Source organism: Pezoporus flaviventris, unplaced genomic scaffold, assembly GCF_033815535.1.
Source record: "Pezoporus flaviventris isolate CSIRO_AGI_PZ_B2104156 unplaced genomic scaffold, CSIRO_AGI_Pfla_v1 ptg000126l, whole genome shotgun sequence".
Classification (NCBI taxonomy): domain Eukaryota; kingdom Metazoa; phylum Chordata; class Aves; order Psittaciformes; family Psittacidae; genus Pezoporus; species Pezoporus flaviventris.
Window position 1 is genome coordinate 500856 of NW_026892674.1, and position 12201 is coordinate 513056.

Genomic DNA, 12201 nt, shown 5'->3' on the forward strand with positions numbered 1-12201 from the left:
TTTAATGGATTCTCTTCTAGGTAGACCCCCATGACCTGACAGTCTTCTGTTCAGAGGAGCTACCTCAGCCTTTGCTGACCAACATCCCATTAAGGCTCTCCAGGAAAATGGACTCCCACAGGAACTGCTGTAGCCCACCTCCAGGATGCTAGATCCTCTTTTAGATATTTCTACTTGCACCTGAATTTCAGGTCATCTCAGGATGTGGGAATGAAACAAATTCCCAAACTCCATCTCCCTTACTTCACTTCCTCACATCGCCGAAGTCTTGCTCCCTTTATCTCTGCACTTAACCTTAGGCAGCTCAAATCCCTTCCACCATTTTGGTTCCACTCTTTTTCCACATTCCCTTCCCTATTTTTCTCTTGCCTCCACTTTCTGTATCTCCCAGATACAGACATCCATTTAGTAAGGCCACGCAACTTTAAAAGTACAGTATATTGAATAAAATAACTTTATTTGCATTTACTTCATTTTTTTTAAACAAAGTTTACGGAATCTAAAAGTAGATGATAAAAGGTAACTTTTTACTGATACTTTAATTTGGGAGCTTCTCCACTCCAAAACATGTTGAACATCAAGATCATAAAGAACCCCGAGGATTTGTGCTATACCATATGATATGTAAACAGATTTTGAAAATACTTTCCCATTATGTATTTTGACACAGTAAGCACAAATTTAAAAAAAATAAAAATGAAGTTTAAATGCCTCAAGGGATTTCTTAGAAGTAAAGCCATTTGAAGACCCATTTACAGTTTGCAGTGACAAACTTTTATATAATCAAAATACCTCCTTTTTCACAATGTAGAATATTCTCCTGAAGGCAGCTCCCTATTGAAGTAATGCCAGCAACACAGATCTGATTGTATGACTCCAGCACTTAAAAGAGCACATTTGCTAGACATGGCTTTTAACCTTGCGCTACAGTTATGCTACCAGAACTAAATTCAAGTCTAAATCAGTCATGTAGTGACGTATGTGTCATCTGAACACTGTTCAGAGTCCTTGTTTTCCACATCTGATGAAGGTGGTGAAGGCGTTCTGAGGTTCTTATGCTTACATTCAGGGCAGGATGAACTTTGCAAATACCAGATTCTCCAATTAATGACAAACCACAGATCCCAAAGTAGGCGTGTAAAGCATCTGAAAGAAGAACAGAAAAAGAAAATTATGTCAGGCTGTCAAAGCCAACTGTTCCTGGATTCCAACTCCCCTGAATAATTACAGCCAAGGAAAACAAATAGGTGCTTCATTTTAAACAGAAGTTTTGACAGAAGAAATAATTTTCTGCCCAAAGTGACCAGCGTGAACCAGTCAGTCATCTCTAGAAACAGAGTCTAGTTTTCTTTTTATAACAATTCTTGCCCACTACTTTGTTTCTTCTGAGAGCTCAAGTCAAAGAGCAGAAGAATTTGAGCATTCTGAAAATAATTCTTGTCCGTAAAGCAAATTTTTATTCCCCAAACATGAAAGAATTTTTTGGCTGAATACCAATATTAGTGCCAGTAGCTGTCAAAGAACAAGATTTAGAAGCATGAAAGAAGTTATTACTTTACTAGCTTTACCCCTTCCTGAGATAATACCCTAAGGACAGGAATTTGTGAGGTGGCTCGATCAGTCATAACAGCTGACTGCCATGAAAAAGGGATGCACTTATCTCCCTATCCCATCCTGCTCCTGCAGCCTACCTTATACCAGCACTACAGCTTGCTGAAAACTCTAAGCAATTGAAAAAACATGGAAGAAAATTAACCCAAACAGGATAAAATGGACAGTTTTCTGATACACTAGTGAATTAAACTGGTTTTATTTTGCTACACACCAAAGCTAGTGCAAAAAAGAGAAAGTAGGTGAAACTATACTTGGGGAGTCTGGGAGGAAGAGAAGCGAGTATGCCTCCTCCTGGCAGCAGCAAGTCATGAGATTGGAGTATCTCCCCATGAAATCACAGGCTAAAGATGGAATGAGGATGTGAACGTAACATGCCCCTTGCAAATTCTCAACACTTAGTAATCTTTCAGAGGTGTCAGTAAATTTGGATCTGACTAAAATGGTAGTACAAGGAAGTACCTGGGTAGTAAGACTCTGAAAGAAGGCTTCTGCTGATCAGCATTAACATGCAGACAAAAGCATGCTCAGAAGATACAACACTACTGACCTTGCAGAAAGTATGTCAGGCAAGGAGACCTCAGCTTCAGGAAATAGTGTATTAACCCCTATGGACAGCTGTATTGAAACCATATACAAACCGGATTACCTCTACATGGCTATTTTCTGGGTTCAATGACAAAGTTCAGCACTTGTGCAAATCTGTGCTAACTTAATACTCTAGCTAGTTCAAGCCAAAATAAACATATGCAGCCTGTGTACATCTCTGTTTCAAGCTATAAAATACATCAAGTTTTTCAGGGTCAAAAACCACAGGTCCAAACATTTTGTTTCAAAAGTAACTCATAAATACAGAATGCAACATGCAAACTTGCAAATGCTCTGCTGCTGTCTTAAAAACATAACAAAGAAAGGTGTATGTACACTTCTACAGGCACAAATCTCACTTCAGTGTTTTACGCATAGTAATTGTGCGCACCTATTTTCATTCTATCATTCCTTATGTTAGGTGTTTTAATCCTTCATAACCCATAATTCACATGTGCTTCCAATTCTTTTAAATTGTGCAACATTTGAAGAGAAGAAGCGACATGCATCAGAGTTCTGCTTGACCTCCTGAGGCATGCAGCAGTACATTTAAGTAATTTAAGATGAAAGTTTATTTAAATATAGTCATGACTTATGCACAAATCTGGAAAAAAAAAAAAAAACCAAAACCCAACCCCAAATGGGTTAAGTATCTATACTAGCAAAATGCTGTGGATTAACCCTGGAAGACAGCTGAGCACTGCAGAGCTGCTCACCTCACTTCCCCCAGCCCTGGTGTGAGAAGAGGAAAGGGAGAGTAAAAGTGAGAAAAACTGCAGGTCAAGATAATGGTAATAGGTAAGGGGAAATCTGCAGCTGCAAGCAAGAAATCCAAGGAATTCATTCTTATGGATCAGCAGGCATGTGTTTAGCGGCTTCCCAGAAAGCAGGGCTCCATCATGCGTAACGGTTAGTTGAGAAGACAAATACTGTAACTCCAGACATTCGCCCCTCTTCCTCCTCCTTCTCTCAGCTTTTATTGCTGAGCACAATGCCATGTGGTATGCGGTTCCCTGTAGTAAGCTGGGATCAGCTGTCATGGCTGTGCCCTGTCCCAACTTCTGGTGCATCCCCAGCTTGCTCACTGGCAGGGCAGCATGGGTAACAGAAAAGGTCTTGATGCTTTTAAGCACTGCTCCACAACAGCTAAAACATCCTTGTGTTACCAAGATTATTTTTGGTCGCAAATCCAAAATGCAACCTCGTAAGGCTCCCTAAGAAGAGAATGAACAACTGAGCTGCACAGATGCTTCGTATTAGTGAACTATGAAATCTTCATTGTGGAGTCATGCAACAATCAAAAGACAGCTTGCCTTTCAGATACTAGACTGAGCTTGTAGGAAGCTCAGCTGTGTATATATGACAATAAAATCACAGTTACACAGAAGGAATGCTGCATTATAGTAATTCTTCACATTAGAACTGCATTAACATTTTTCTCCTTCCTTCAAAACATGAAGACAGACTTATGTTACTATCTGCATGAGGAAAGAATGCTGCAATAAACTCACCATCATAACAAAAGAGACAGCAAAAGAATGCTTTATGAGAAACAGTGGTGCTCAGGCTGGAACACCACACAAATCGGAGGAAAGCAGCTTAAATCTTGCCGTTCTCAAACCTTATCTCAAATAATCACAGCTATGCTAAGACAGGTTAAGGAACTGTGAACATTACTAGGGTTTTACATAGGGTTTTTTTATCCCTAGCTCACTAAGTAAATGGTTCATCAAGATAAACAGAAATATTTCCTCCAAGTGATACTTACCTATATAATGCACAGTAAATACATCTAAGGAACCCTAAGCTGCTTTTTAGGTGTGGGGGGGGACAGATCTGTCACAAGCACTGCATTTTCAGTTTGGGTTCACCTTAAAAAAGTCTCAACTGTGTTCAAAATGAAATTTTGAAAGGAAAAATATCAAGGCACAGATTCTGAACAGACTCACCCACTTTTATCACATTTGGTGAGTTTACAGTCTCTTTATCTTTCTGTACAATATGCCACTGGGCATAATTTTGGGTTTTCGTTTGTTTGTTCATTTGTTTTTTTTTTTCCCCACAAGTTTGCAGTACTTCCACTGAATTCTAGCAGCTTTTAAAATTATTTCAAATTAGAAGATTTAGCATCTTTTCAAGTTTTTCACAACTTTAAATTATCTATTTGTAAAGGATAATTAACTTACATACTATATCTAATTGATATGCATAACTACATAATGTTGGTATGTAAACTTGGACTGTTTTTTACATATATCAATGACTTCTGAATAAGCTTAAAGGAATTCATTTATTAAGTAAAAGCAGTTTTGAAATATTTTACTCAGATAATTTGCAAAGGTACCCAACTGCATGATATTCTCTTTAACTAGAACAGTTACACACATATGAAAAGGCTTGTCCAGCTCTAAACAGACAGTGACACCCTTAGCAATAATCTAAACAGCAGCTCACTTGCTCTGTGGGTGTGGTGAGCAAGAAAAAACTACCTCCCTCTTCCTACTTACATCATGAAATCTCATATTTTGTTTGTTTGGTTTTGTTTTTGTTTTTTTTTTCTCATTTTTTGGAAGAAGATTGAGGAGAAAACTTCCTTTACATCTTTCCAATGTCTCACTGTTGGAGTGTGCTTGTAGGTTAGAAAGCACATTAAGTTTGAAAAACAAATTTACCTGGATGGCTATCTGGCCACTTGGCAAATCCCCCAACAAGGCGATCTTGAGTTGACAGGATGTAATTTCGGTTTTTCTCAAAATTTGTATATTGGAATATGTTCAAGAGCTGAAAAGAAATTAGACCATTACAGTAATATACTAAATCTTAGTCTATTTTTAATACTAAAACATAGTACCTATTTATGAGATAAGCAGTGATAGCAGAGATAGCACTAATCTGGTAAAGCTCCGTATTTTTGCAATATGAAAGACCTTTATAGTGATGTGTGCATATTCAAGCACTTGGACCAAATATGTACCTCTTTTGAGAAAAGATGCTTAAAGAAATCGAAACAAGGCAGTAACTATCCTCTAGCTGTTCTGTACACTACCTTCAATGTTGCTCCAACCCAAAATGAATAGCAGGTGTCTACAGGTTTGTTGGGTCGTCCATGGTAGCCATTCTGTTGTCTCATTATACACCACCTTCTTATTCTGTTCAGTTCTTTTTCTGAAAAAACTTCTTCCAGTTTACCCATCAAACACAGCGATGCAATGCCACAAAATGTAGAGCCACCTGTGAAGACAGAATTGTTTTTGCAATGTTTTGTTACGCAGATTTTCACTGAAGCCTGTATGATCTCAGTCAGAACTAGGGTGGTAGCAATAACATCAATAGATTTTCAAAAATATGAAAATATTTAGTCTAATCTCCAAAGATATAATAGCACTTTGGTTCAGAATATATGTCAAAGGGGATCCCACCCCCAAATCAACTCTTGCATTATGTTTACTTTCTTAAAGATGGATTCCCTCTCTCAATGCCGCACAATTTACATTACACACCAATCCAGAAATAAGCAAATTGCAGAAAACATTTTTTCATATGTAACTTAAAAAAGAAAGCTATTGGGATGCCAGCAACCAGAATGAAGCAGACATGCCAAAACAGTCTCAGACGCAATCCCCACATGATACAGACACAAGTGTCTGATGAACAGAAAGCAAAAAAACTAGGAGGGAGGAGCACAAGAAGAAAAAATACAATGGCAATCACTTTTTAAAGCCCATCAAACACCATTCTGAGTATACTGCCTGACATGACAAAATTATAGCCCGGAAAGACTGTAAGCAAGCCACTGATAGAAGACTGGGGCCCAGAGCTCCTTACACTATCATAATGCTAAAAGACCCCATATTTTCATTTTGATGCTGAAATGCAGCAGAAGGATGCGGAAGTAATGCAGTCTGTTAGGGACAAGCATTCTATGGTACCTTAGCTAATTGCTTTCTTAAATACACAGGGATATAATTTATTCCTTTCAACTTGATCTATCCCATAGGAACAAAAAAACAGACGTGATCCTATCAAAGCTCAATACTAAAAATAAAACTAATAAAACTAATAAACGATTGACAGATTGAATATCAGTCACATAAAACTGAACAGTTTCTGCCACAATCAGACCACTACTTCATGGCAAAGAAACATTTTGCTTAAAAAATGTCAGTCCTTTGGGAATTCCTGTCTTCACAACTACCAACTATTTGCAACAACTAACTGCTGCTTCAAGATTTGAGCCCCCAATATATGCTTTAATCTATCAGAGAAAATGTTTCTAGGTTTTACTAAGAACTGCTGAAATTGGAGATTATCAGGTGCATTGCACAAAATCTGTTGCAGATAAATCCACAAAGTATCAATGGTACCTGTGGAAAAGTTTCATCTTTCAGCAAAAGACAAGAACCAGAACCAACACCTTTCAATAAAACATTCATGAGGTAAGATTAATGGAGTTGGTACATTAAAAGCCTATCTGATCTGATATTAAGCTGGAACTAAAGCAAGAAGGCAGAAGACAGACAATATTCTGAGGCATGTTTTGGATTTGTTTCTCATCACAGTTCCCTAAATCAGAAAAGAAGGACAGATATGACATGCCCTGCACCTCTTACAGCATTTCCAATCCCAGTCATAAAAACAGGTGTAGAACATTTTAACATTCTTACCATGAGATTCTAGTCCAGCTCCCTGTGCCAGGCCATTATCGTAAGACTGAAGACAAAAAAGCCCACAAACCAGTTACTTTGGAATCACATTACTTTCACAGACATTGCAATTTCTCTGCCCTATAAAATATTACTATTAAAAAATACCTTAGCAATGCTGAAAAGTCACTTTGTTAAGTGAAAGAAAAAGGAGAAAGCTGAGTCTGATGAACAAAGCACCAAAAATATTACAGTACAGGTCTGTTAGGAGCAACCTAGGAGCACATGATATTTTAGATGTAGCAATAACAATCCTTTTTTCTTAAAAATTCATTAAATTATTTTGTATAAGAAACAACACATCATAGTAAGATACCTATAAAATGGAAAATGGTTATTTTACAAGAGTTCAAGGGGTCTACAAGGATGCTGGAGTGGGACTCTTCACTAGGGACTGTAGTGACAGGACAAGGGGTAATGGGCTAAAACTTAAACAGGGGAAGTTTAGATTGGATATAAGAAAGAAGTTCTTTACTGTAAGGGTGGCAAGGCACTGTAATGGGTTGCCCAAAGAAGTTGTGAATGCTCCATCCCTGGAGGTGTTCAAGGCCAGGTTGCACAGAGCCTTGGGTCACATGGTTTAGTGTGAGGTGTACCTGCCCATGGCAGGGGGGTTGGAACTACATGATCTTACGGTTCTTTTCAACCCTAACTATTCTATGATTCTATGATTCATCAAATACTTCATAAATTATCACTGGACAAATACCCAGCTCTTTAGGAGGAACAAAGATGAAGTTTAACTCTTGGAATTAAATTACACAGCTCCTAGATCTTCTATATTAATTGTTCAATTAATGATTGGTTCAATATCTGATCAGACAGTTAGAAAGCAATTTTAAACCCCACCTCCAGGTGCCAACTATGCATTTCTCTTGTTTTCTCCATAACATTTAACAGTGTTAGCAGATACAGGACACCTTGACAGACTACCATCGAATCCCACAGTCCTAACTAAAGAATGCTTACAGCACCTAGCACGCCGTTAGGAATGACCTAAGGATTGTTTTTAAAGCTGACATTGAGAAGAAAACAGGAAACAGCAGCAGACACAGAAGCTACTTTGAAACTGTATTTCTCAGTTCTTTAGTTCTTGCTGCAAGCTCAAGCAACTAAAAAGACTAACATCTGATACATACACTTAAAGCTGCAGCTTGACATTCTGATCTTTGAACCCGTCAATTTTAAGTAATTCTGATGAACATCAGAATGCTAAAACAGTGTAAACGTGAATGCAGTGCAAATGTGCTACCACATTCCACAGGCTCATTAAGCAAAGGCAAGCTGATTAGCAAAGCTATGCTGGCAAAGCTAATTAACTCTACAAACACTGATTGTAAAGGGAGGTGTTTTACTTTACGTATGACAAAGTAATTAGCTCTGGAGAAAAGCTGTTAAGTGTGCATCCCAGACCTTGTACTACGTTGGGCTGCACAATTAGCTTGTAATTTTAATAGATAATTGTTAATCTTTGGCTGACTGGTGCCTGTTTGCAGACAGCAGCTGCTCTTTGGGGACTTGTGAGTTTGGGGAGCTACTGGCTGAAGAATGAGGGAAATACTTTTGGTTCTTTGTCCTTTTTAAAAGACTCATGAAATTATAAGTGAAAAGAGGCTGTAGGTTACTGCAATGTGAAAATCGCATAACTGAATACTATCCTCAGGAAATGTGTAAAACCAGTTGGGTACAATCTTTGCATCACAGTCTAAGAGTTCTATAATTAGGTTAATCATATCAACAGACTCATACACCTGCATTTCAAGAAGAGTACTACAGTAGAAGCAGCGTATGCTACACTTAAAAAGCTTCTAGCAACATTTCCACTGAAAAAAATAAAACAAATTTGGGGTAAACCAAGCAATGTTGCAAAAAAAGTGTATTTTAGAGTCTGTAGAAGTCATTAAAAATTTCAGCATCTTAGTGTTTGTTGGTTTTGTGATTAGTGATATATCTGACTTTTGAATGTGGAAGCACCAAAAATCAACCTCTGTTGATAAAAATAGTGTTCCTGGAATCTGACTATTTTACTGACAATAAAACTGACCCAGAATTGGTTTTGTGATCAATTTAGTCAAGCCAAGTGACAGTCAAGAAGGCTATCCATTCTGTATAAAGATTCTTTTTAACATGGTTATTTTTCTGAATAAAGCAACACCATTGATTCAATCTTCTGCTGTTCTTGACAGGCCTAACTACACAAATCCACTCCCTCCTTCAGATATGTTGAATTTTATCTGTCACAAATCTTACCCTCCATCACTAAATAGAATAAATTCCAAAGAACAAGCTAAAATAATACAGAAGCTTACATACAAAGATTACTGTGTTTAACCAGTCATGTTACTCTCCATCCAGATTAGCTGCATTTCACATATATGCCAATTTGAATTACTGAAAAAAAGTTGATCACTTGCTTCAGCTGTGTGTATTCAGCTGTATGATGCCATAGAAAGTAAAACAAAGACATACCTTTCTGTCACAGCAGTTTACTACTGAGCAATGCACTCTTTTTTATAATTAACAGAAGTAGTAGAATGAGGTAACATTGTAGCAAACCAGAAATAGGCATTTGCAAGAAAGTCTACAGCAATACTCACAGTGTAGTTAACTAACGTTACACAAGGAATAACAAATGAAATATTCTCAAACAGAAATTACTTTGAGTTGTAATATATATGCAATTCTTTTTAGCACCATCTATGATATCTGTAGAGGAGTGTCCTGGGTTCAGCAGTAGCAGTCATTTTTCTCCTTGTTGGTAGCTGGCGCAGTGCTGTGTTTTGACTTTCGGCCTGGGAACAGAGCTGATAACAATGGTGTTTTGGTTTGGCCAAGGAGTTTGTGAGCCTCATGCTCTGCCAGGGAGGAGGGGAGGCCGGGAGGAGGCAGAGACAGGACACCTGACCCAAACTGACCAAAGAGGTATTCCATACCACAGCACGTCATGCCCAGGATGTAACTGGGAGTAACTGGAAGGACAAGGGGTCTTCTGGGTCGGACTCGTTTTTCAGCGGGTGGTATTGTATTCTCTTCCCTTGCTATTTTCTCTTATCATTGTTGCCGTTGGTGGTAGCGGTGGTGATTTGTGTTGTACATTGTTTGCTGGACTGTTCTTGTCTCAACCCATAGGAGTTGCACTCTTTCGATTCTCCTCCCCATCCCTCTGGGAGTGGCGGGAGGGGGGCCTCGATTGCTTCCAGCCCGGCACCACTCACTGGGAGTGAGTGAACAAGCTGTCTGGCTCGGTTTTAAACAACGACAGTTCTTTTGGGGGCCCAACGTGCGGCCTGAAGGGTTGAGATAACAACAGATCTGTCCGGATTAATAGTCACTCGTCACAATGCTGATTTATTGGCTCTCAAAGTTGTTCCTCTTCATCTCACGGTTTCAGTATATCGTACCTTACTTCGAGCCGGTATTTGCTGTATTAGTGTTTTTCAAGTGTGGGGCTTGGGCTAAGGTTTCTGTCTCATTGTACTTTATGGTAATGACTTGTAATACAATAGAATCATCGATCATGAAACTGATCTGGCTTATGTTCCCAGTGTGGTCACCACTTTTATACTTTGGGAGGTATATAATAAAAGTGCTTAGCAATTACACATCTTTTTTCTCCTTCTTGGGTGGTCAACCTGTGAAGGAGACATTCTTTTACCCTCCCAGTCCTCTCCCCAGACCATTTACAGCATCATTTGAGAGTTTTGAAGTTTTTGAATGGCCTTTTAATGCTGTTGAGACTTGTTTGCTGGGTAGTGATTTGTGTTATACCTTAGTTACTAAACTGTTCTTATCTCAATCTGTGGGAGTTGCATTCTTTCCAATTCTCCTCCCCATCCCTCCAGGAGTAGGGGGAGAAAAAGAAGGGGGGAAGTGAGTGAACGAGTTGCCTGACTGGGTTTAAACCACGACAAGGAGAAATCAAGCTAAGATTCCCAGATACCGCATTTTATATTCATTGTATTTATCTTAATAAGTAATACACTTTAAGAAATATTTGGTTCATGTGAGAGGTAACTGAATTGGAACATATCTCAAGGAAGGTGGTGGAAAGAGATGAATTAGAGGAAGGAACAACCACAACTATGAAATGATTTTCACACAGGGCTATTCCCTGAACATCTGAGATTTTTTCAGACACATCTCTGACACCACAATGTGATTGATCAGCATGCAGATTTTGTGTATTTGCCAAGAAGTACCAGACACTTGGCAACAAGTCAGTGTATTGAAATGCTGCTCTCACAAGCAGTGCACATGCAGAAAGCCCAGGCAAAACTAGAGTAACATGTGCATACTAGCTCTGCAGAGAATTAACAGTGTCCTTTAGGATGACTCCTTTTGCCAAAAGGAGTCCTGCTAAACACAGCGTATAGTCAATCTGCCAATTCACAGTAAATCTGGACAAAAATACAGCATCTCTTATTATGTATTAGCACATGCTAAGACGACTGCTGCCCAGGATTGTATAAAACTTGTTATGTGGTGTTTTCTGGGGAATGCAGGTGTGTGAACAACTTATTACAGGATGGATAGGGAAAGGACCAACAGTGAAAAAGGGAAAGATCAAAGCAGACTGTGGAACAACAAACGGAAAACAGAGGGGAGAATGGTATGAAAGGTACCACTCTAGTATGAACAGACTGCTGGTCTGTCTGTATGCTTATATGACTGAGCCTTGTCTTGATCACCTTGGTTGGTCCAAGATTATGGCAGAATCACATAAAGCTTCTTGTGATAGACAGTAAGAAATGCTTATGCAACTAACTACTTCCCTAAAAAATAAAACCCAAATTGATCAGCTAGCAGCAACTATTAAAATACACTGGTTTACAACAGAAGTTGTATGCCATGATACATTTGGCTCTCTGAATCACAGAAATTTACTATTTATGTTTACTCACATTCTGGGAACCCTAGGTTTCAAGCTTGATTCAGGTTCTTTGAAAAAGATTTATTTTAATTTTGGAAAATGAAACTCAATTAAACTAATGAAACATCACAAAAACAACCCTGAAAACTCTCCTGCTCCAATCAAATACGAAGTCATCTTGCACAGACACATGAATAAATATGTACGTTCTAATATTTTCTTTCATTCCAATATTTAATAAATAATGAAGTATATGACTGGAAATACTTACTGAGCTTGAACTGATGCCAATACTTATTTTTTCCTTTGATTCTGTGTATCATTTAAAACACACGACTACAGATCACTGAAATACAAGAATTTTACTGATGCAGTGCTATACTTACATATTTTTTCTACATTAGAGGAACATCAGGCCCCAATTTTCAA

General features: G+C 38.4%; 1 protein-coding gene across 1 annotated transcript in view; it reads right to left on the reverse strand.

Moving 5' to 3' along the window:
• Positions 1-435: 435 nt before the first annotated feature.
• The window catches only part of PGGT1B (protein geranylgeranyltransferase type I subunit beta), a 35845-nt gene continuing 24079 nt past the window's right edge, over positions 436-12201 (reverse strand). Inside the window, 5 exon segments of the mRNA XM_061478529.1 lie at positions 436-1012; positions 1015-1146; positions 4872-4980; positions 5246-5430; positions 6864-6909. Of these exon segments, the coding sequence (XP_061334513.1) occupies positions 966-1012; positions 1015-1146; positions 4872-4980; positions 5246-5430; positions 6864-6909 (519 nt within the window). The 3' untranslated portion in view covers positions 436-965.